The sequence below is a fragment of the Anguilla rostrata genome, chromosome 2 (genome assembly GCF_018555375.3).
Source record: "Anguilla rostrata isolate EN2019 chromosome 2, ASM1855537v3, whole genome shotgun sequence".
In the NCBI taxonomy this organism is placed as follows: domain Eukaryota; kingdom Metazoa; phylum Chordata; class Actinopteri; order Anguilliformes; family Anguillidae; genus Anguilla; species Anguilla rostrata.
The window spans coordinates 2227501-2253578 of NC_057934.1; the positions used below are offsets into that span (position 1 = coordinate 2227501).

A 26078-nucleotide genomic window follows, 5' to 3' on the forward strand; every position below is an offset into this window, starting at 1 on the left:
GTGCGTGCATGCCGGTGTGTGTGTCTGTGTGCGTCCGTGCCAGTGCATTTGTGTGTGTGTGTGCGTCCGTGCCAGTGTGCTTGTGTGTGTGCGTCTGTGCCAGTGCGCTTGTGTGTGTGTCCTGTCATCGCATCCCCCACCACCGCCACACAGAAGCCGGGCGAATGGCTCACGCGCACGTTCATTTCGCAGAAAGACAGAAGAATTCCAGGTGACTGTTCTCTTCGGAAAGACAAAGTAAAAACACCTTGTGTCATTCCATCCATTTTTTTCTTTTTGGCAGACGCTTTTCTCCAAAGGGACATACAAGTGCATAATGAAGGTTATTAGAGCAGCTACACGACTTCTGGGAATGGGCCTTTCCCATAAAGCAATGCTCAGTAACTCCTGAAATAGTGAAAGCAGGCAATGAGTCATTCCAACTGAACCACTGGTTGAACGCAACCCAAGCTAAAAAACCTGCTAAACTCAATCAAAATGCAGAGAAGCCGCTCTCAGCACTGCAACGTTCATTTTCAGACGCTACGTACAGCAGATAAGGGTTCGGGTATGCTGGACAGAGACGCGTGACTCGTGCTGATTTACACCCAGGTGCCGTTCCCTTATAATTCCTTTGCTGTAAAGAGAAAGGTGGCATTTCGGTTACGGTGACCATGTGTGTCCCAACGGCGTCCCAGAATAAGCTGCTTCACACCTGTGATTAGCCAGCGATCGGACGTTGAGTCACGCTTGCAGCATCTACGGTTCGTCTGCTCTGCGCTTGATTATATGTTCTGCCGTAATAAAATGTCACATTGCGGCCTAATTAGCTTCTCCGAATTCCCTTTTTTTCCCCGGAGTCTGTGTAATTATTTCATAGGTCGATGTATTTTCGGAACTAAAAGCACACGGCTTCTAAAGTGAGCACAAGCATTGTGCAGGTTATACAGCACCTTGTGTTATCAAAGAAGCATATTTCCCTCATGATGTTCTCTGATCTCGAATCAAACAAATATGAAAGGCAAACGCGAGAAACTTCAACTTCATAATGTCATCAGTCAAACGGCAGAATTTCTTCACAACTGATGCTACTCGACAACTACGCGCTCCAGGCGAGCTTGTTGAAGCAGAAAAAACTACTGCTTAGACCACCTTATTACTCATTCTTAGGGGAATTGTCAGATAAATTAGAGAGGGTTACATTTTCTGAAGAAAACGTGTGTGCTTGCAGAGCTGAAATTGCTCAGGTATTGTTATGCAGATAGCAAGAAGGAGCAGGCAGGATAAAGCGTGAGGTCGAACGGAACTAAAAAAAAAAGTTCTAAAGTAGTCGTTTTCTCAACAAACCAGATCAGGTGTGTCCTTTATGGAATGAGCTGCCAGCTCTCCCAGTCTCAAGCGAGGCTAAATTTATAATATCAGATCATTGTATTATTATCGTAATAAAAAGTTACACTTATAAGATGGCTCGAGGCTGTGTTTAGCCGTCCACTTCCTTGCTTTAGAACTACATAAAACCTGTGATGTTGACAGGACTCGCTGGCACACGCTGGATTCCTACACCGAACCCCAGTTTTTTAATGAGCAGCATCTTCACCTCGTGGCTGAAAAGTGTTCCACGGGACCTGCGTGTTCCTCCTCGCTCCGAAAGCACGCGTTTGAGACCCCCTGGCCAGCGAAGCAACGCACGCTACCGTGCCCAATTACTGAGCTCTCTCCTCCGCCAGCAGCTCCCCTGGTCCAGACCCGTCTTCACACGCAAAGCCGCGAGAACTGTGCGGCCCACTCCCAGTAACACCGCACACTGGTACATACTGCACACTGGTACATACTGCACACTGTAGCTCTATGCTAACCTCACTGTCAGACTCATAACAGATGGATTCAGTGAAACATAAAAGATCGTTTTATGTTGCTTGGAGCCAGAGTTAGTGGGGGGATGGAGGGTGGGTTGGAGGACTGGGACTGGAGAGGTGGGGGCTGGAGGGGGTGGGGACTGGAGAGGTGGGGGCTGAAGGGGTGGGGTACTGGAGAGGTGGAGGCTGGAAGGGGGGGGACTGGAGAGGTGGGGGCTGGAGGGTTTGTGACTGGGAGGTGGGGGCTGAAGGGGGGTGGGGTTACTGGAGAGGTGGGGGCTGGAAGGGGGTGGGGACTGGAGAGGTGGAGGCTGGAGGGGGGGTGGTGACTGGTGAGGTGGGGGCTGGAGGGGGTTGGGGACTGGGGAGGTGGGGGCACTGGACCGTATTATGAAAACCTCTGTGTAACCATTGAGCCTAGATCAAGCCTACAAAACTTTGAGATTGTGCAGCACAGCATCTGATAAATAGATGGTTTTCGGTTCCTCGCTGCAAACACAAGGGACGCCCCTCCTTGACCCCCCTCGGACACAGCACATCGTGGTGTGTTACAACTGTGAGGAGCCATGGAAACCAACCCTCTTACTGCAGATCTACACTCCCGTAACCTGGCACACCTGACTCCACTAATGAGCAGCTGAACGAGATCTCTAGCTGTTGAACGAGGCGTGCTTTAAGTGTCCCTACAAACGTGCCAGGGTAAATAGACACAGCCTTCCATTTCTTTCATCTCACATCTAAAATCAAAAACACATGTCTGTATGTGTAATTAGGAGCATATTCATGAAGACGTTTGACGGAGAGCCCGTATAAAGATGCTGCATTTTTTTAAATTTCAGGTTAGCTTGAAAGGAAATGCTATTTTAAATCACGTACGTGCCTAAGCAGCAAGTAAATGCTAATACTTATTATTCATGTTACGATACTGACACAGGATATGATATTAAACCCTCCACTGCCACGTCCCCGCCAGGCTCACTTTTAATGACAAGGTTCCCCCTTCAGCCAAGGAGAGTAATTCAATGGACCTAATTTCCAAAAAAAGCAGGGTATGGTATTAAGACATCATAAAGTTACTGTAAAAAAAAAACAAAAAAACACGATAAACATCTTATGAAAATAAGATCGCTTTTCAAACGAGACCCCGCCGTCCTTGGGCCTCTGCTATTGGACGAGCAGGTCTGCATAGCGATGAGATACTTACTTCCACCATTGATCAGATTTATGGGGTTCCGGGTGAGTTACGATCATTAGGGGGATTGAGGGGGTGTGTGGAGTGGGAGAAAGAGGAGGAGTGCAGCAGTGAAAATTACATCTCGCTTTCTGGAAATGCTGCAGTCCCAACCCCCCCCCATCCCCCCCGAGCCCCCCCGGGTCTATAAATCTCTGACGCACGGTGTGTTTGCGCGGTGCCGCTTCCTAATGGCGGCGAACGCGGATTTCACACTCCGACTGATAATTGCACACCAATTAGTTAATTACGCGCATTGTCCTAATAAGCTCGTATCGCGGCAATACCCACGGAATCGGTTTTTACTTCAAAGGCACCTAATTGCACACTCTGAAAAGAAAAAAGGAAAAAAAAACACATCGGTGAATTCGTATTTTTGGATTTATAAGTAATTTTTGGATTTATAATCATGCCAAAGACAAAGACCCCCCAGCAGGGTCTTAACCAATCACAGCCTCCCGTCTTACTCTGACGGCATGTCTTCTGGCACCAGACCTGGGTCAAATGCGTATTTGCTTTGGATTCAAATACTTTTCAACGCTTTACTGATCTTGTTTGGTGTATTTGAACCAATGAAATACTCTCAAAAATTGCAAAACCCGCATTCTGGTCATATTGGCAGGCTCAATTACACCAGGCAAGATCAACAGAGCACAGAAAAGTATTTGAATCCAAAACAAATACATATTTGACCCAGGTCTGTCTGGGACACATGCAGGCCCCAAGACTGGAACAAAGCAGTTTATGATGGTACCAGCACATGAATCTGAGTCCTTCCCCAAAGAGCAAAAGCTGTTCCCTAATTTGCTCATGTGGCAAAAAAAAATGTGTCCTCCCCCACCGTGCCCCAGTTAAACTGGAACTATAAAATTATTTTCTCATCATTTGGGGCAACACAATTTGGGTTTGCATCAATTCATTCAGACTGTTGAGAAAAAAATGGAAAGGTGGACAGAAAGGCCCGTTCATTGGTTGTATCGCAGACAGAACTGCCGTCTGTTTGTTAAAAAAAAGGGTTTCAGTAAGCCACCGTAACCAGAAGAACTTCCCTGAGGCAGACTGCTTAGAGTAAACTTTCTCAAGATCAAATTTTCAAACACTCACAGACATTCCTCAAGAGGACCGAAAATTGATTCTGCCTCCTATTAGATAGTTTTGTTAAATGTATGTTTTTGTGTCTTTTTCTGAGAGCAAAACGTGATGCCCACGAATGAACAGCATTTTTCTAAATCTGAGCTCTCTGAAAGGGCCTTCGTGGTGCCTCTAGGGGGCGCCAGTGAGAAGAGCTGGCATAATTCCTTCAGCCCCAGTTTCACCCCGTGATCCATATAACCGGCCAACTCGACAGCAGATCAACGGCCTCCCCATGCAAACATTAATCTGCATCTGTCACAGATAATAACAAACACTGTGAGCATCTCTTCATTTGTCATTTCTCACGCTAAAGGGTGGAGACCTTGACTGAGCCTGCAGAGGCATGCTGGGAAGGCTCTGCTCCTTGGCTTTACGGTGTGAAGCCTGTCCAGGCTGCACAGGACCCCCTAACATGTGTTCCTGAACTGGTATTGATGGAGGAAATCCACCCTCCTCTTCATCGACAGGCTCCCAGAACAGGATCTACACTGATTACTCCTTCCTCACAAAAGGTTATGAGAAAACCAATAGTGCTTACCGGCAACTGAATCTGAGGAGAAATCTGACTGTCAATGTTTTAAACATTATTTTATTCCATTATACATACGCATGTGTGTGTGTTTGTGTGTGCATGTGCATGTACATGTGTGTGTATACGTGTGTGTATGTCTGTGTGTTTGTGGGTGAATTAAAGATTTTTTTAAAAAGATGCAAATGTGGTTTTAGACAAGCTATAAATTACATGGTTGTTACTAAGCAAAATCCAATACCCACACTGTTGCAGAGTGGCTCATGTCAGTGAGAGATGAACGCCCCACCCTCAGACACGTACAGACTGCAGAGGGGTCAGCTCTGTAACACTAAATCTGTCACGTCCTCATTTTGTCTTCCCTACAGACACACCGGGAGGGTGGCATCGCAGGTGATCCTATTTGCAAAGGAAAATGTCAGCCTTCTCTGTGATTGAAATACAAGTTCTGACTGCAGAAGTGTGGGGGGGGGGGGGTGGGGGGGGGAAACCAAATAGAATAGAAATCCTGAAATATATCAAAAAAAGGATAAATAATATTTGTACAAAGGACACGTGGAAATCTTATTGCATTCCCCCTACTTCAACAACATATTGTATGACTATCACAAAGCAGCAGGTTTTCCGAAAGTGTACAAAGGCTCCAGAGTTAAAGGTATTAATATCTGAGGTTTATAATAAATCATTCAATATACAGGACACTCCAGTGAAAATGAGTGCACTTCAATAAATGCGATATACTGCGTGTCGTGTAGTTTGTAGTGGTTCTCAGCTCGTAAAGGGCCTTGAGGGGTTGGTCTCTGAATGCACCCCTGAAGAGCTCTGTCCGTTTCGATCTCCTTTAGGGTTCAGTCGGTAAACGGCCTCGAGGGGACTGCTATAAAGCCTCTGGCCCAGATATATTCACATATCAGCCGTCTATTAGTCAAGGGACTATTCATTTAAGGAGCTGATTTAATTGATGCTATATACTGTATGCTCGTTATTTCATAGGTGTGTCTCGTCTAAATCTGGTACGCTTTCATTTTTACCAGCGATTAATGCAATAAAAAAGATTAGCTCCTTATCAGCTATTGTACGTTGTCCTGCCAATGCTATATGCAGTAGAAGCCAGTTTTACTTTCCAACTTCCAAGGAACAGATGCTGAGGATCTCTGCAAACTGAAAAGCTGACGCACTTCAGAAATATCGCAAAATAATCTCAAGAGATTAATTTTCATATGGAGAGTAAATGGCATGGCTTACCGTTCAACGCACAGCTAAGTCAGTCATTATCCATAAGGACAAATGCCAACTGACAAATTTCACCTTTTAAAGCTCTAATTGGAAACAAAAGCATAAAGGTTGGACGAAGATGAACTCTCAAAGCGTTCGTCTGGGACTTATTGTAACTAATTTTGAATGACGTCTCCAGACAGATGGTATTAAGCCAACTAGGGCAAATGACAATCAAAATAAAGATTTCTGCAGAAGACATAGTCTTCCATTTCATCTTATGAAAAGCACGTATATTGAGATAAAAATACGCAGCACTTTGATATAACAAAAAAAGAACAAAAATTTAAAGAATAATTAATGAGTATCACATTAAAGTTTGTTTCAGCAGTCCTGCACATATTTTTCCGGAACTATTCCTGAACATTCCCCCATCTGCTGTTTCCATGTAAACCTGTCATTCCAATGCAGCCCGTGTCCATCTGGTTAAATCTCCACATGGCACGTTCAGAGCTATGTTCACCATGTTCTTTTCCACTAGATTCATTTTGATTTATTTTCACGAAATTCACTCCGTGCAGTCCGCAGGCTAGCAGTAAGCTCACATTCTGCCTCCCGCGTGATGCTGTTTGTTTTGCAGCATTTTCGACAGCAGATCCCGTGCAGACCAAACTGAAGGCTTTCCCCTCGTGACCACCTCATCTTGATCTTTACACTACTTTATGTTTAGTGCCACATTAGCAATCCGGTTGCTCGTTGAGCTGATGATCGCTTTTCTAATTCAAACATGCAAAATTGAGGGCAATCCTCAAAGCAATCAATCACCACAGTACCTTCAACCAAGGCCTTATTTTCAAAGTAAATGAAAAGCAAAAACTATTTTATCTTGCAGATACCACTGAGACAAACATAAAATAAAATGCACAGCACCCACAATTATACCTTAACAAGGTAAAAGTGTCTTTAAATGAATGATTGAAATGCAGAGAAACTGACTCAATGCATACTCAATTATCAAATGGTAATGGCACAAAGAAATAAAGATGTCCAGTCAATCCTTAGGAACTCCAACACAACATTTTACTCTTAGTAATTTCCCTGCAATCCAGATAATTAAAAATGCATTTAGGTTAACCAGAATTCCTTTCTCTTGGCTTTGTAAGTTTCAGGTTCAGGTGAGTTCACACGGAATTAATCTGCAGTCACTGCAAAGTGAGAAAGCTTCTCTGCATAGCAGTAGACCTCAGCTGTACATGGACTTCCAAAAAGCTTTTAAACTTAACTCAGTTATGGCTTGGCAGGCACATCCATGGCAGGTCACATATTCAGAACAAAATGAACTCACTTCCAATTGCATCGCAGCATACAAGACAACAGGCACTCTTTATTTATTCATTAATAACTGACAGACCCCATTCCGATGTCTAGTTATTGTCTAAAATAAATAAATAATAATTCAAATGCTCAGTCAATTGAGCTCCAACTCATTAAAAACTGAAATTATCATGATAACATTTCTCAGTCCAGCTGTATCCGATACAGCGGGACTATACTTTTGCCATTGCAGCATAATTGATTCAATTCCATTGATTTAATATCCATGCAAGAGCTGCACAGCATTAAATCAACACTGAGAGAGTCCGTTTCACTCTGACAGTATACATTTAATACCAACTGGAGTCACTATATTAAAGTTGAACATTTAAAAATGTTCTGTGGACAAAAGTACGACCCCAACTCTTTAAACAGGACCCAGAAAGGAATTGCCTGAACTAGTCAGGGTGTCAGATCCCACAGTGATGGGGCTTCCAGTAGACTTTCCTAAAGGACAGTCACGTTGACTAATCATGAATGAACTCCCATAATGTGTAGCGCATCAACAGTTAGCTAAACTAAAGCGTGCTTCAGCACCCTGGACAGCACTGATCTACTCACTGTTTCAGGACCCTGGACAGCACTGATCTACTCACTGTTTCAGGACCCTGGACAGCACCAACCTTGCACAGCCAGCTCAGTTTCATTCACAAAAAGAGTTCACTTTCTGAGGCTTAAAAAAAAGATATATATGTATATATACCATGTTAGTTTTAGTGCATTTTTTATTGGATCTGACAGGTCTTTATGTGTAGTGAAGGGCATTTAAGATTATTACATTACATTACATTACAGGCATTTAGCAGACGCTCTTATCCAGAGCGACGTACAACAAGTGCATCAGTTCAAGGTGCAGAGGTGCAGAAAAAACACACTGGAGTGAAGTAAAGATCGTAGTGCCAGAAGATACTTATGAAAGTCTGTGACTAACAGTCTAACAGCTCGTATTGGCTAGTATAGGGACATTAAGGCTCTATGGTCTGAAGAAAGAACAAAAAGCATTTCATAATCTGGTGAGGTACACACGTGTTGTATGCCCGCTGGAGGCAATGCTGTCACTGAAGAAGCTGCTTTGGAGTTACATCAAATGAGACCACAAACCCTGAATGACCCTGAAGCTTTTGCCAGGGAGAGATGAAAATTTGCTTCATCTCACATAAAACCACCTGGACCAAAACTGAAATACGATCAAAAAACCCCAGAAAGAAAGCTCCTGGGTGAGGCGTATTTCTTATTTCTTTATTAAGTCGGTATAGCAAGGGTGGAGTGAAATAAAAACGTAACCTTTGTGTCGTCCTGTTCGTGGATGCAACTCCAGCTTTGTCCCATGCGCTCCAGAAAGTTTCAACTGCGATGCTTCCCTCTCCCAGTAAAAACCTCCCGACCAGGAAAGATTGGTGGGGTATTTTAAAAAGCTGTGTTGTTTCCGGTTTGCGTGGGAGTGTGCAGTCTTGTTTAAGCTATTAGTCTACAGTCACTTTCCCACTTTCTTTATGGTTTTAATTTTTCCTGTGTTGGCCTTTTGGCCAGTGGAGAGCCATTGCGCAGTCAGACGGCATGTTGTGCATTCTCTTCCGATGGCATGTTCTGTGTTACGCACTCGTACATAGTCACACACACACACACACACGCACAATGTGATCTAGTCTCCATGTCACCCACAAATTGACTCGATTCAATTCACAAGGCACTGAGCTTGCGAGGTTGTTTTTGGACCCAGTACAGACCGGCCATCTAACGAAGCTGCTCGCGCCAGACCAAATCCAGTCTGTCTCTCACATGGATTTCAGCCACGGATTCTGTAAACACATTTATCCAGCAGTAAATATTTTTTGGCTCCAACTTGCGAGAGAATTTAATTAATGGAACGCATTGGTATGCAGGAGCGAGGGCTGATTTATTGCCTGTGTGCAGTCAAACACTGGGACCACACAGCATGGCCGGCATTTACCGCCAGGCAACCTTTCAGAATCAAACATATTTTATTGTCCTTTTAATAATCCACTGGTGGTTCCGAGCCGCGTGCGCTCTTGCGTCGCCATCCGTGGCCGTCCGGCGGGTTAGAGAGGAAACGGAAATTCAAGGCTCTTCCTTACCTTCTGGTCGTGGCTGTAGGCCAACACCCAGTCTTCGTGGGTCGGATGAAACAGCAAGCTCAGGATGTAGAAATTCATGCGGAATTTCTGATAGCTCGCGCCTTCATCCGAGCTGATAAAGATGCTGCTTTCAAGCTCGGGGTCGCTCAGCACCATTATCTGCAAAGAGACAGAAAAGACGGACGGTGAGATAAAAAAAAAAATCTTATAAACTGAGGTATCTCCGCTGTGACTGACAACTTTGACCACAATCTAAATCAATCAACTGAAATCTTTTACTTGATCCAACAATACATATATATATATATATATATATCAGTGGCTCAGAGATTCATAAACAAACATACGGCAGACACACGGATGGAGCCACATACAGCACAGTACATGCCAGTTGGTCTCAATAGCTTCCACAGAGCTGTCAATGCTCCGGTTGGCAATGCTGTGTTTTCCAAAAATAGCGAAAGTAAGGTTAGTGAGGGTGAGGCGCAGTACTTCAGTGCTTTCCAGAGAAGGGCCATTAAAAACAGGGCGATTATGAGATGTTTACTATCATCAATAATGTGTATCTGCTGATTTACAGGCAAACTCATTTACTTTTTATTGCCTCTTTATGGCCTCCTCATCACAAACAGCTGAGGGCTCAGATGAACAGGACAAAAATGCAAAGAGTCAAACCGCCAAGGTCCCCACAAAACAAACAGGCCTTCAAACCCCAATGACACAAAAAAACACTCATATTTGTGCGCGTTTTATTTAAATCTCAGTGGGATATACCATCTGTCAATATCCCAGGCGTGTGAGACATTCATTTAGCATTCGATGAAACCATACAAACTTGTTTTTGTTCACATTGTCAGAATTTAAACATTTTTAAAATGCCCGAACTTTTACGGTATTGCAGCTGTTGATTTCAAAGCTTAATCGTGTTTCGGTTCTAGTTTTCCTCGTAATCAATATGTGCCAATAAAAGGGTTGCGCATCCATTCTAGTCAGAAAAATATGCTTCGGTTCTCACACTTGATAAAATTAGGCCCGAACTGTCACCTGGCCTTAATAAGAATTAAACTGCCACGCATCAAAAGCCCGTTCAGAAAGAAAAGGGAACAGGACCCGCTAGCAACCAGCGCTAGCAGCCCGCGCAAAACGGCTGTGTTTTCTTTTCTCAACAGGATTTGAATTGGAAAAACAGCGGCGCATTTGTCACTGACAGAAAACACCACCCCTCTTTCCAGGGCTTTAACTACGAATCCTCCCTGGTGGTGATTTAGATAAATTGTTTTTCATTAAGAGCCAATAAACAGCCCACAGATTCTCAGCCAGGTCTTTCTTTTTTTTTGTTGTTTTTTTTTTTCCCTCCTTCTCTTGGCCAGGGCCTGGTTTTGCCATTCATTACCATCATGGGAGTGGCAGGGGAGCCCCAATTCCACCGCACGTTTTAAGGCTTGTCAGATGTAATTTATAGTTTTTTAGGGCCTAATCATTTTCCATAATATTGCATTAAGCGACAGCGGTTATTATGAAGGGGAAATTACTTTTCACCTTGCAGTCCTGATTTCTCAGCTGGGGGTTCCACTTTGGAGCGGCGGAAGTCCTTGAAGGTTTGGCTCGCCACACAAGCAGAGCAGGCGCCCGCTCTCTAATCAAACCTGAAGCTCACTTGGCGCTTGGCGCAAATACATTTCATTTGAATAGTCAATTTCCCACAGTGCGGCATTTCCATAATCTCTGAAAAGTGTACGCAGCACCCCTACGATGCGAAGTGATGTTGATGTCAATACATAAAAAATGCACGGATTATTTAATTATGGTTGATAGGCACAGAAATGTAAATACTACAGAAATGAGGGATAATTCTTAAATACACATAAACACAGGTTGTTATATTAGGTATGTAGGACCTTAAATTGCCATAGGTAAAGCTACCATACCAGACCAAGGTGAATCCCAAACTGTGTTCCTTACGACACTGTTAGATAATCATTCTGTACTCTTAACGTACAAAAAGATGACTAGCTGGGTTTGATGTGAGTATACACATAATGCTAATACATTTTTTTTTTTTAAACAGAAAGACAGACCATTTCCATTTTCAAAGGGAGAGAGAAAAAAAAAACTGATTACAAACCCATTAGCACATTTGTACAAACAAGATTCATTCCAAAAATTGGAATTCATTATTTTGCCACTTACAATTATATTTCCTACAGCAATAGCATCATAAGCATCCGATTGTGAATTATACAGTGAGCTCCATAATGTTTGGGACAAAGGCACATTTTTTTTTTCTCCATTTGGCTCGTTACTCCACAATTTTATATTTGTAATCAAACAGTTTGCATGCGGTTAAAGTGCATATTCTCAGCTTTTATTTAAGGGAGTTTTTATACACCGTGGTTTCTACTTTCAACACCCCGGTTTCAACATGTAGAAAAGGTACCGTACCCCCCTTTGGCTTTGAAAGCCTGCTTTGGGACCATTGTCTAGCTTTAGAATGAAGCGCCGTCCAATCAGTTTGGAGACATTTTCTTGAACCTGAGCAGATAAAATGCTACAGTACACTTCAGAATTCAGTCTGCCGCTGCTATCAGCAGTTACATCATCAAAGGCAAGCGAGCCAGTACCTGTGGCAGCCAAACATGCCCACCCCCCATCACCATGTTTCGCAGATGAGAGGGGGTGCTTTGGACCTTGGGCAGTTTCTTTTGGCCTCTACACTTGCCTTTGCTCTGATAAAAGTGAATCTTGGTCTCATCTGTCCACAAGACCTTTTTTCAGAACTCTGCAGGCTCTTTTAGGTACTTCTTAGCAAAACTGGAACCTGGCTATCCTGTTTTTTGCAGCAAATCTTGCAGCGTAGCCTCTGTAGTTCAGTTCTTGAAATCTTTCCTGGACAGTAGTCACTGACACATCCATTCCTGCCTCAAGGAAGAGTGTTTCTGAACTGCTGGACATGTGTTCGGAGGTTGTTCTTCATTATGGTGAGAATTCTTCAGTCATCAAGAGCAGAGGTCTTCCTTGGCCAAAAGAAGAAATCATTTTGGCAAGCCTAAAGTTTGGCCTATGCCTCTGCCTCTGACACATACATGCACATTAAAATGCCCAGTGTTCAACAGAGCACATACTGTATGAGTCCAATCGGGACCATGTGTTGATTTAACACTGTGCACAAAACCAAAAAGGCTATGACTTTAATTGCTAAATAAATAGTTCTATAATTCACAGTACTTTTTGGTAATAGTAAATATATAATTTCGTAATATTTCATCTGATGCAAACCTTATGCTAGTGGAGCAATAAGGCAATTACTTAAGGAAAAACTCTATAATAGCACATAATAGGTACATTTATAGTTACATTTTAAAAAACATACAGAAGTAACTAATGGTGAACATAATAATGTCATGTGGTTTGTATCAGTTTCATTTACATTCTTAGGGTAATGTTGTTCTCTATCAGCTAGTATATGATTATGCAAAAATGTACCTCAAAATGTAATTACATTCTTGGCAACATAATAAGGTCAGCATAATATACAAACTAAATAATGAAGATTTTCTGACTTGAACTTCCAGGCTAGAACTATCTGACATACCAGCTGCAGTGGCAAATGTGTCATCATTGTCAATATTATCTTTCAAGCATCTCTTGTGTGAAGTACTATAGTGGAGGACCATTACGAGCTCTAATGCAAAATATAGCATCATAATGATATTTTAAAAATAACCATGTAATACATGAAATTACAACAACAACAAAAAAATAATTGAACGAATGAAGTAAAATCATCAAGATTTTTACTGGTCAAGGTGGAGATGTTGCACGAAGCAAGACACGTCCTTCAGAAATCAGGAGGATAAAGTGTCCACAATTCAATACACTTTCCCACAATATATGCTCAATACATGTGAACAAATAAATGCACCTCCACAGAACAATGCACTTGCAGGTTAGAGAGCAAAGAACAATCAATAGGGGTTTGAGGGATAACCTCTAGAGGTTATCTGAGGGGCTGCACACTAGTTGGGCATAAAGAATTAATCTCGGCGTGGTACACTAACAATAGGACCACACAACATCTGAGCGCGTGCGAGCATTTGCTGGAAGAGCTATCTGAAGTCACAAACAACGGGAAATTGGACGGTTCACTGGAAATTAATCATGTCACAGCTGATCAATTGCAATGCACTGTGGGAGCTACAGAGCCATAAAGAAAAAAGGGGGGGGGAGCTTAATTTGTTGCAAATTCCACTATTAACATGTACACTCAAATGCCCCGAACGCACAGGGATGCCCTTCGAGGGAGGATATTTCCAGCGCTCATGAAATGGAAGAACAGGGACATCAGACCGTCTAAATCTCACAAGACTAAGACGGTGGTACTCTCTAACACACGCCCAGAGAAAAGAAGCACCCCATTCATACACTGTATTAAAAACTATTAGAAACAACATTAAAAATAATTGACTTCTCTATATCGCTTGAAGCCCGCAATTACAAAATCGAATTTCCGCCTCGTGTGCGCCTCTTGTAAGCAAATGTATGAAAAAAAAAGCATCTCCATTCCAAAGCGGTCTTACGTAAATGCACTGGTGTGTGTGTGTGTGGCGAAGCAGGCCGTTGCTCAAAGGTCCGTTGCGTGGAATGGCCAGACACGTCGGTTGAGGGACGGGGTGTTGATCTACCACCACGCGCCGTAACTCTGCTGCAGCACTGGGATCTGGGATCGGATCCAAGGGCTTGTTTTTGCAGTGCCGCAGAAGAGGATTGATGGTCATTGAAGACGAAAGAGCAGAACTGAGCTCTTAGCCAAAAAAAAAAAAAAAGGAACAGCCCAACACCCAGGCTGCTCAGAAGACCCCGTACATCCACAAACTTGTACCCGCTGAAACCCGTACTTCACCAGGTTACTGTCAACAACAGACCCTGTCATATGTCATACCTCCCAAAGGTGCATAAAATGTTCCGTTTTATACCAGTAAACTACAAATTTCAGTGATCAAATTAAATTATATCAATGTGCTGGTTGGAATTAATCATTTGTTTCATTTTGGCTTTGTGCAGCTGTAAGCTGTGCCAAAAACAGTCTTTCAAGAGGCCTACAAATTATTAAACAGCATAAAGTCATGTTAGTTTATTTTAGGTACATTTAGTATTTACTATTCTACTTTTAAACAAATTACTGAAAGTTACCATTTGAAATGTGGCTGTATCTCATTTTATTTTAGGAATCTGTTACAGTAACAAGACAAAATTACAATTTTGATGGCATTTTCTTTCTTCTTTTATGCAGAGGCAGGTAAGCATTCAAAAACCAAGTAAATTGGTACAGAATTCATAAATAGCAGCTTCAGACAGTGGAGGGGCTAGGGCCTCACAGAAAAAGGTATTGTTGGCAAGCCAATGTGCCGCTGGAGTCCCCAAAACACAGAGCACTGTCAACACGCCCCCCCCCCCCCACTCCTCGTGTGCCCGTACAGCTGAGAGGACATCACGAGAGGCGTCAGAAACCCACGTGGTGTCTGCTGGTGGAGTGTGATTAAAATAATAACATAACATAACAGCATAACTAAAAAAAAAAAAAAAGAAAAAAGCCCCGCTCTATTATAAGCAATAAGCACACTGTTAAATAGGGGTGTCCTGCTTGTTGACCCTGAGTACGTCCCGGCTGCTCGTACAAAACTGTAGATGTATGGAACACCAGGGATGAATTAGCTGATCCCGGTTCATTGGTTCGCTAGTGACCCAGGGGGGTATTTAAAGAGGCAGGGCTATTAGAACAGAGAGAGAGGGAGAGAGAGAGAGGGGGGACGGAGGATGAGTTTTGGGAGAAAAAATGTAGAGTAAGCAGAAAGATCACTGAAGGCTGCAAGCTGAGAGGGGGTAAAACCAAAAACCAGAAAGCCGGCCAAGTCTAATTTATTGATATATGACTTGAAATTTAGCTCCCCATAATGGGCCAGCTACTACAACAAGCAGGGAACCGTCCAGACCCACAGCGCAGCTCACTTCCGCAGACACATTTTAGCTGGCACCACCTGCGCGCGCGTCCCACAAAACGTCCCTCAAAGGTCGTCCGTGAGTGAGTGAGTGACCACAATTTGCCATGCATAGGCCATGGAGGCAGTTCCTGCACGCTGTGGGAATAAGGGTTTGGAGCCTAATTCATTAGCATCCGTAGAGTACAATGTTCACACTGTACTGTGAGCGTTTTCAATCAGCGAAACTACTTACACAATTCTTTTCAATGAGATTCTGGCATAAGCTTCTTAAAATGTAATGCCGTCACCACATAAACCTTCCTATTGACAGAACTTAATTTGCGCAGATTCTGTCATAATCAGTATTTAATATAACTCCAGGTTGTATCGTCGCCATTTCTGAACAGAAGCGGTGGTAATGAAATAAGAAAGACAGTGGTTAAAGTGCAGCAACAGCCCTTAAGAATTGTTGTAGCAGCTTTAAAATCCAATACACTGTATTTTACCTTGAGCCACCTGCAATAATTCTGCAGGTCTCATCCAAATACCTCCATTAAATGTGGACTCAGGGAGCTCTGAAGCTTAACACTGGAACGAGGGAGTTTTTCGAAGGTGGAGAGCGGAACGAGGGATTTTAGTTTCTGGAAGGAGGGAGTTATATCGGCAGAATGAGGGAGTTTTGAACTTAGTTGGTGGAACAGAAGTTCTGTCAGTTAAATGAGGGAGTCCATTAGGTGGAATGGGGGAGTTTGAAGGTGGAATAAGATACCTTGAATTGGGTTCCATAGATACGTAATGCAATCAGGCCTACCCACACCCTGGAAAACCAGCGGATAATCAGGAAATCTAATGTGAAATAGGAGCAACAACCACACAAGATTCAGAGAGGAAGTGCAATACATTTCATTTATCTGTCTTCAAATGTATATATCTAGTTTTATTATTTATTTATCAGGAAATTTGTGGTGTGACTCAAAATACGATAAGGTAGTCAGAACTGAATAACCGCAGACCTTGAAGAGAAAATAAATCACGAAGCGCCATCCTCAATTTGACTTTTCCCCCCTCAGCTGATAGTTATCATGGGGATATACGCTGTCTTAGACTCATTCCCCCTTATCAGCCAGAGTATTGACACGCTGGCAATTATACAGGACTTACAGACTCCGCTGGACTGCGGCTCCTCCCCGAGGACCGGGCTTTGTTTACGCCTCTTTTATTTTCCAACCGGCTGGAATCCGAAACGAAGACGACAGGCCGGGGCAATTCACGGTAAATCGCGTGCGTTAATTAAGAGCGAGTCAGAAGCATCGCTCCACCTGAAACGGGGCGGATCTGGAGACGCTGCGGACGGCGTTGGTGGAACCTAAGGCCCAAACAGGGCCGGCCCGTGGCATAAACGCTCTATGCGGTTGCTTAGGGCCACAACCGCTAGGAGGGGGGGGGGCACATGACCACGAGGAGGGGGCCACACGATCCAATGTTTATCAAAGGTAAATAACGTTATTTTCGTATCGCGGAACTAGCGGTATAAACTGAAAATGGAACGGCAACAGAACAGTGCATTAGAATGTAATGGAAGGGTTTATCAGTACCCCCACCGCTTGACAGACTTGTTTAGGGACACCAAAATCCTGCGGCCGGCCCTGGGCCCAAAACCTGTTCGCCGATGAGCACGGCGGCGGCTGAAGTCTCTATAACTACGTTTCTCTTTACGCCAGCGTGGCCGCGCGGGCGTCCCCACCGCGGTCCGCTCAGCCGCGAGGCTCGGCGGAACCTCCGGCAGCGCCGAAAAAGCCTCCGAGGCTTCCGGACCAATCACGCGCGAGGACGCGCCGAAGCGTGCCAAGCAGCTGCACCGGGACGAGCGTGAAAGGAGCGTCGCGAAAAAACACACACACAGAGCGCTCCCTCACGGATAAGCGCAGGAGCTACGCTACGCACAGCGCGAACACGTCTGACAACAGCCATACGGAGGTGTCACGCTCAACGCACCACGACATCGGCCTCTTCTGCTCATCCGACTACCCCGCGTGTTATTGTTAGAACGCATTACCATATCGGCGGTCAGAACCGCAGATAGGAACTCCGAATAACATATGCTGGATCCGGCGCTGCCAATACTCATGATCAACAGGCACTGACTCCGGCAGTTATTGGAAAGTCCTTAATCAGACTTCTACTTCTGCCAAGGCAAGGTGGTGCCAAGGATATGCAACCGCTCCAATGTGTTTGTCTTTCTATCTGCATATCTGCCAGAAAAGAAAAAAATGCAAAGAAGCAAGAAATGGATTTGGACGAAAAGCTACAAAAACTACAATGAATCAAGGACGCACTGACTACATAGTGCTGAAGACTCTCATATAGAGAGGTGTATCTGGAGGTATAATGACTTTATTGCCAGGAGAAATCATCTGCAAGACAGCAGTAAGCACCCTGCTTAGTTCCCATTATAGGTTTAAAAAAAGATCCTTGGGTGATCTGTTCATGTGACACTGAGGCTGGCAAAGCATTGTGGGATACGAACAGAGAAATGGGCAGTATAGTTTTAATAATAACACTTCAGCCCAGAGGTGCATTTTACAAGCTTGTCAAGATGACAGGACCATCAAAAAAAGACATGCACCTTTAACTGACATGTTAATATTCACACGTGGAAACATTCTGTCTGAAACTGACAGAGCAAGCATTAGATTTTAATATAGAATTACGCATTAAAAATTGAGCATCGCACAGTGTTTAGATTATCTGAGGAACAGATTGGATTTGCACAGCAGAACCATTTTGTGGAATGTAAATGGTATAGAAATGTAAAAAATTACTGGGTCAGTATTTTTTGCGCTCAGACCTCGATATTATGTTATATTGCTTAGTAGATGGTTTTTTAGACATCTTACATTTTCATGGAAAATGTACTGATTATAGAAAATATCATAAAATACAAAAGCTGTTCAAATTGTAATGTAAATCATTTTGTGAGCTTTTTTGAGTTGTGTGAGATTTTTATAGAATATTTCCATGCATATTTTCATTAGAGAGATTTAATTTCAGATTTTATTATATATATATATGCACTGCCAAGTATACATGTTTGATTACATCAGTGTTTGTGTGTTTCTGTCACATTATTTTCAATTAGCACATCATAATAAATAGGGAGAGGTGGCTCACCTTTTTCTTGTTTGTTGGGCACACATACAGGTAGCTCAACACTCTCTTTAACCCCACTTTGTCATTCAGTTTCTCATAGGTGGTTCCGTAATCCGTCGACCTGCAAACGGAAATAAATCTGTGGTTACTGCTGTGTTCATTAATCACTCTCTTCTCTTCTTTTTAACGTAAACACTGCAGGTGAGGCTCTGCGATAGACAGGCGGCCTGTCAGGGCTGTGTTCCTGCCTCTCGCCCAATGCATGCTGGGATAGGCTCCAGCACCCCAACCCCCCCCCCCCAACCCACCCCCCCCGTGACCCTGCTCAGGGTAAGTCGGTATAGATAATGGATGCAGATGAAACAGGTATTTTAAACAGGAATATATATGTGACATTATTTTGTTACCTCCACCCCCCCCCCCCCCCAACGGCCTACAGGTCTAATGTGCTGCAGTGGCCCAAGGGGGGCGGGGGTGGGGGATGGGGGGGGGTTTGAGTTAAGAACCTCAGCTTGGTCTTCTGAGGAAGACCAAGAAACAACTCAAACGCAAGGCCAGTAATTAGCTCGGCTAAGCTACCTGAAAGTTATGAAGGATCTACAAGTGTAAAACCTCCCAAGTCTTCAGCAGAGCACAGAGGACACTGGTGAGCATGTAGGGATTTATGTGCATACTTCAAATCACAGAAGAAACAGGCAGATCTCATGAATGTAAAAGAGAAAACACATTAATTCATCGGGCTGTGCTTTAAAATCTGAAAAAAAACGGCAGAGATCATTTTCACAAAAACAAGCAGAAACCCTTGCTGATATTGGCATTTGTGCATGTTGTGTTGGAACAACTTTTTGACAAAGGGTGTGTGAGTGCGTGTGCGTGTGCGTGTGCATGTGTGTGTGTGCGTGGGCATGTTTTCCATCTTTTTTCTAATGTTATTGAATGCTATTATTAATATTATGTCCTCTTGCATGCAAACACATTAAATATATAGAACACATTAATTCAAATATCCAGGGCCAATAAACATAATCCCAGCTACACCAGTTGGAAGGAATTTGGCAGTGGTGCTTGGTCGCACCTGCAGGACATAGTCACTTTGCTCTGCAGGTGCAACCAGCCCTCAAAGACTATTTCAGCGAGCACACCTTCAAACGTCAGGAGGGCTCAGGGCTCTGTGTAATCAACAGACTGCATGTGCCCTGTGCAACATTATTTCCCTAAACAGCTGTCAGGAGAAAACAACATACCTTACAAAAAAAAGCATGTTGTTCTCCTCAAGCTGCATGAATAGCTACAATTTAGCTTTTACCGGAATTTGCTCACACAGTTTTACAAAATTTGTTTACTAGAGCAAACTAGCGAAGCAAATGACTTCAAGTCAAGTTGGCAGCATACATTTGGAGACCAGGTCAGACAGCAGGAATTGCATGACGTTACTAAATACGCCATATAAGGGCTTAATAGGCATCAACCTGGTACCCAGTTCTTGAATTGTTAACGAAAGCCCTGACTGTATCGCAACTGTCAGAACTTCTCTGCGCTTGCTCACCAAAGTCATGAACTGCGTCTAGCTGGCACGTTACATACAACCACACTGTATCAGACCACCAGCCTGTTAGTGAGCTACAAATAGAGAAGCAAAAAACAAGCACCATGACACGATGAATCACTTAGAATTCAGAGGGTACGACTCTTCATAATTTCAGCAGATATAAATTTTTTTTTTTTTTTTTTTTACTTTCCACCCATCATACTTCCGCATAAACTTCTTTTCATGTCTTGTCATATTTTAGAATGCAAAGCACGCCTAGGGTACATCCTTGAAACCAATCCGGCCCTGAAAGCTGAAAGCATCTCAGGTCGTCGTGCATCCATTTCACAGTAAATTTGAGAACTAAATTATGGCAGACGGAGAGAGTGAAAGTAACTTAAAATGAGGTACCCTTCCAGTCACTAGATTATAGGTGTCAACAAGTCCTGTTGACAGATATTTTTGTGTTGACAATAACAAATTCATGAACATTGAGTCAGAGGGAGGGAAAAAAAATTGATTGTCAAACTGATGATTCAACAACGATTCACACACCAAAACTAATGTTAATTGTAGGCTTAAGCCAAGGAACATATGCCCAAACATAATAGAGCCTTGTTATTTTTACAATGCAATTTTCAAATGAAATATAAAAATAAATTTAAAAAAAAACTGAAATTACTGCAGGACACAAATGCAAGGGCAAACTTGGTAAATCAAAACTGCCAAGTGATTCCGTTTTAATGGCTTCTCTCATTTTATGGACAGCCACTGAGAATTAAAATCTCCAATAAACACTCCCCCCATTTCTCCACGTCGAGCCTCACAATCCGGAACATGGCGAGCGATTCACACGGCCTAAAGTCTCATTACTTAACCCGTTGTCCGTCAGATACCTGCTGACTTCACAGCAGTTAATTAGAGTGCATTTGATTTTATTAGTTTCGGAAAAGTTTCAAGAACACAGAAATGCTTTCATTCCTACATGCATACTAGCGTGACAGTGTGTGATACATCATTTGCCAGTAGACATCCCCCCCCTCAAGTGACTGAAACTAAGGTGTGTTGGCTTCATTAGTGCCTGTATGGGAGACTACCCAGGGAAAGTAGGTATAAGGGTTTTTGTGGGCCAGTACAAGGGGAGGTCTTCCCTCTGAACAAGCTGAAAAACTATTTCCCTGTGTCGCCATGGGGATATTGGCATCTTTCAAATGAGACGGTACAGCTCGTCACTCAGTGTTAATAAACAATCCGCAGCACTTATGGCAAATTACAAACCTTTCTCTTTCATTACGTTATGAGCATTTAGCAGACACTCTTATCCAGAGCAACTTACACAACCTTTTTTTTTTACATAGCATTTACATTGCATTCATTTATACAGCAGGATATATCATGAAGCAATGCAGAGTAAGTTCCTTGCTCAAGGGACCTTTAGGTTACCAGACCAGCTTCTTACTCATTATGCTACACTGCACTACACTTTCAGCCTGGCACTGAATCGTCCTCAGCACCACTTCTAAGGCTTAATCAGTCTCCCCCATGTTTAAATAGAATAGCACAGTATAATGCATGTGTATCTGGGACAGCTGAGTTCAGGTGGTGGATTTTGTGCCTACTTCTCCCATGGCGATGAGGGAAATTTCACTCAATTTCTCCTGTATTAATGGACAGAAATCACACAATCTAGTATTAAGCCAGCCATACCCCCCAGTCCCCCCACCCCACCACCCCCCCCCCCCCAAAAAAAACCTGAGCTTTACCACTAACATTTGCAACCAAGTCACATCCATCCACTGCTGAATAATATCTTGGGACTAGCTCTAAATTAATAACTCATGCTGTTAATATAATTAGGTTGAAGGAAAAATGTTGCAGACTCAAAAAAAAAGAACATGGCTGCCCATATATCTTCACACTAAATAATTCAGTTGTGGAAATGAGCTGTTAGCCAACATAGTCCAGGGAGACATTACTATTATTTCTGTACCACAGATCTGTACTATAGTATCAATCCACCTCCACCGTTTGGTAATTACACCTCATAAGCTTTTATTATCTCTCCTACTTTTTGATGTCTTTTAAAAAATAAAAAATAAAAATTGTGTGCCATTTGCAGTCCAAATGTCAAAGAATACCAGATAACACTGGAAGTCAATAAGAGCATCCAAAGTGTGGAGCTGTTCCAGGCCACAAGTTCATTTAAGACAGAGAACAATCACAGGAATTCCTGTTTTATAGCAGGCTGTCTTTCTTTTTCTTTTCTTTTTTTCTTTTCTCTTTTGCCTCCGTAACTTACACCGAGCGATGGATTTCTCTGACATTACAGTGAGAATTTTCTCATTCTCGCTCGTTCTTGGAGTGCCGGCGATACGGTCACAGTGATTACGCGCCGTGATAACAGAGAGCAAAGGGACCGCGTTCAGAGAGTTCAATTTCCAAAGGACATTAAGAGAAAGTTAAGACGAAGAAGCACGGGCCAATCTAGATAACGTATGAACATGATGGGCTCAGTCCCTAGGGGAGATGGGGCTACGCTCTTCAACCGCCATTATGTCCATCGCCATAGCGATATGACCTAATCTGGCTATTGAGCGGTACATCATCTACTGCATGCAGTTTTCAGTTTTTGTTCTTTTTTTTTTTGCTTCTGAGCGACAGCGAATGCAGATATACTTCCATAAGCAATAACCTGCACAGAGCTATGGTGGACTTCCTTATTTTTTAAATGGTACTTTCCCTGAAACAAGAAAATGAAAAATGCACGGGAAGCAGCTGGGGAAGAGAGCTGTGCTCACAATTAGCATACGATTACCACAATGCACCATCTCTTCCAAATAATGAGCTCGTTTTTTCCGTGACAGGGGATGTCTTCATACTTGTTTTAATCATTTAATTTTCTAAACTGGTCGTGTCCGCGTAGATCACGCTTAACCTTCCGGGTCCAAACATCTGTTGTTTTGTTCTTGTGTGATCTTGAGAATTGTGTGTGGGACAGGGACAATGTAACTGAAAAAAAAATAATAAATACTGATATAGTCCAGATTGTTGAACATTTTAATTTGTAAGACAAGTCTCTGGCTGAGACAATGTTAACCTCTTGAAAATTATGCAATATGGCCCAATAAGATTGCTCGCTGAACTGGTTGTCGTATGAATATTTATTGAATTTTAGCATGTGAATAAATGTGACAATATGTTGCGAGACCTTTAGAAACAGAGAAACAAGAAAACGTTAATTAGATTCGTCACGCCGGGGCTGCTGGGCAGCCCGCTCGGTCCGAAGCGGCGCTCACGGCGAGTGACTGAACACCGCGGACCCGGGCCGAACCCGGACCGCACCGGCGCCAGACCTGCAGGGGCGGCGCGCGCTTGGCTTCGCGTCGCCCCCCAGGGGTGCGCGGGAGGGATGCGGGCGCGGGGAGATAGCGGTGTCGGCATGGCGCCTGTTAGCCCGTCCGGGCGCGCCCGCGGCTCGCTCTCTCTGCGCGTGCGCACGCGTACGGTTGGGTCTCCTCTGACCCCCCCCCCACCCCCCGCTCCGCACATGTGCGGCTTTGTGTGAGAGGAAGCAGCTGGAGCACGTTTCAGAGGAGAACCGCAAGCTGTCGTCACTCTCCTGAGCTGGCAGCAGGGGGTGTATATGAGGGTGCACATGTATGGGTGCAGCATAGTTTGTGAATTGGAGAGGCTACTGGGGGGGGGGGGCATTAGCAGGGTGTTTTTGTAAAGGAGCATGTGTGCTCAGTCAACCTACCCTGTATAAATAAAGGATAATAAACAAATAAATTAATAACAGGTGTAAAATAAATAAATAACGAAACCCAGTTTTTCATTCCAAAATGAAAATGTGGAAAAGCAGGCGTGTTTCTGTGTGAGCATCAAATGAACAATAAAAAAAAATAAAAAAAGCCAGTGGCCAGAAAAAAAAAAATCACATCAGGGGTTTTAGTGAGGAGATGCCAGATGGCTGGCACTAAAGCAGAACAATGTAGTGCTTGTGTGCTGGAAATGTGTAGATCAGGCAGGGGGGGGGCTGGGGGGGTGCACGACAGTAACATACGACTTCAAAGAAGCTAACGGGAATTCAGACCAAATCACTTTAGTCGCTTGCACACACGCACACACACACACACACACGCACACATGCACACAGGACACCACCTGAAGCATTCGGGTGTTTACACATCGGAGAAGAATGTTCTGGGTTTGCTCATCCCGCCCATCCCAAAGAAAAGGTTCAGATCTTTCCAGAGCCCCCACAAAGGTCTTTGCATCTGCTTCGGCCTGGCTGCTGACCAGCCCGTATGGAAGCATGTTTGTGCTTTCTGTAGATAACAGCAGGAAAAACTGGGAGGGGGGGGGGGAGGCGGGAGAGTGTATGCTTGGTGTCAGGAAGAGATTAACAAAAAAAAAGAAAAAAATCACTTACCTGAAACTACACCTGCACCATCCTCAGAAAGGACTCCCTAGCCTGAACCCCTGAGGTAACAGAGAACAAGCCCAGGGCTTCTAACGCACATCCCTGAGTGACTGATGCCTCTCCACTTACTTCCACGGTACTTAAGACAGACCCTCGGAGTCAGAAGCCAAAGGAGAAAGTGCGCTCGCAGGGAATCTTGACATTTTCTGCTCCACCGTCTGGCCTGTGCTTTTGTGCTGGCCAGAACTACGGAGAATGACAAAAGCAATCTTCCTCAAACCCCCCCCCCCCCACCCCCACACCCCCACCCCACTTACATAAGGAGAATGGTCGGGATAGGAGGCTGAGCTAAACCTGCAGCAGGATAAGAACACTGGGTAACTGGGACTCTGAGTGCCCTGTCGAGGGGGATAACAGGTGAATTAGCAATGAGATTTCGATATGATTGCACCCCTCTTATGGAAAAAGGAATGGATTTGGACGAAAGGGCAACGGGTTACACCAGGGCAAAACTCAAGGGCAATGTCCAAAAAGATTTTTGTAAAAAAAAAAGAAAAAGTTATTTCCTATCAACCATGCATAGCATATGTACCTTAATTCATTTTTAGCATTTCCATTTAAATGTATTTTCTCCCAACAATTGCCTCATTAATCAGTAATACGTTTGCACCTAGAGCTCACACAAACATGTTATTTTTTTTTCTTTAAAGTACTGTAACAGCCTCACTATAATGAGAATGAGCTTGATGTTATTTCACATGCATTCCTGCAGTTGGCTTAAAGCTACAGTAGCTGTAGACCGGACAGACCATAATGCAGCGTTTCCCAACCTTTTTCCTTCCGCGGCACTCTTCCCAAATTTACAGAATCTCATGTCACACCACTCTCAGAAGCATAAAAAATAAACACCCGGCAAGCGATGCACTGACATTGATGTGACATGCCAACTGTAGGCCTAACTGTTCTTTTTGGGGTTTTAATTAAGCGATATGTATTTTAATGACGTTTATTTTGGCTTTTGTGAATGGGATTTGTTCATTTAAGTTTGTTTTAAATTCATTTGAACGTTAAAATTTTTTAAAGTATTTTTCACACGGCACACCAGCCCTCGCCTGACGGCACACCAGAGTGCCGCAGCACACCGGAAACGCTGGCATAAGGCGCAATCTGTAGGGAAGATGACATGCAGTATATGAATCCCTGCCACACCACTTTCTGCACTGTGATCTCATCTCTATCCATAACCCCCTATGCTTTCCCCCGGTCTCAATGAAGTGGAAAAAATTATATATGGGAGGAGAAATGGCATATCCATAATTGTTAACAAATTAAAATGGATTTTAAAAAGATTTTTATTTCTTGAAAAATTTTTATATATTGCTAATTTTTTAATGGCCATAGGTACCCATGCTACAGTAGAAAATATTTGACTCATTCAAAATCATTAACAAACCTGTCTCCTAACAATTATTCAAGCTGCTGAACACAGCCGTGAACTTGCCTTTACCCTCAGACCTACCGTTTTCCTAACCCTAACCCTAATTTGGGCCCTTAACCCTAATTGAAGCCATTGGTAGCTTGGAAA

The 26078-nt window shown here is 43.5% G+C and overlaps 1 protein-coding gene across 1 annotated transcript in view; it reads right to left on the reverse strand.

The window, feature by feature from the left end:
- Window positions 1-26078, reverse strand: part of sorcs3a (sortilin related VPS10 domain containing receptor 3a) — a 190851-nt gene that overhangs the window by 60949 nt on the left and 103824 nt on the right. Inside the window, exons 3-4 of the mRNA XM_064315134.1 lie at window positions 18564-18663; window positions 9415-9573 (exon numbers count right to left, since the gene is read on the reverse strand). Coding sequence (XP_064171204.1) covers window positions 9415-9573; window positions 18564-18663 — 259 coding nt within the window. The remainder of the gene's footprint in view (window positions 1-9414; window positions 9574-18563; window positions 18664-26078) is intronic.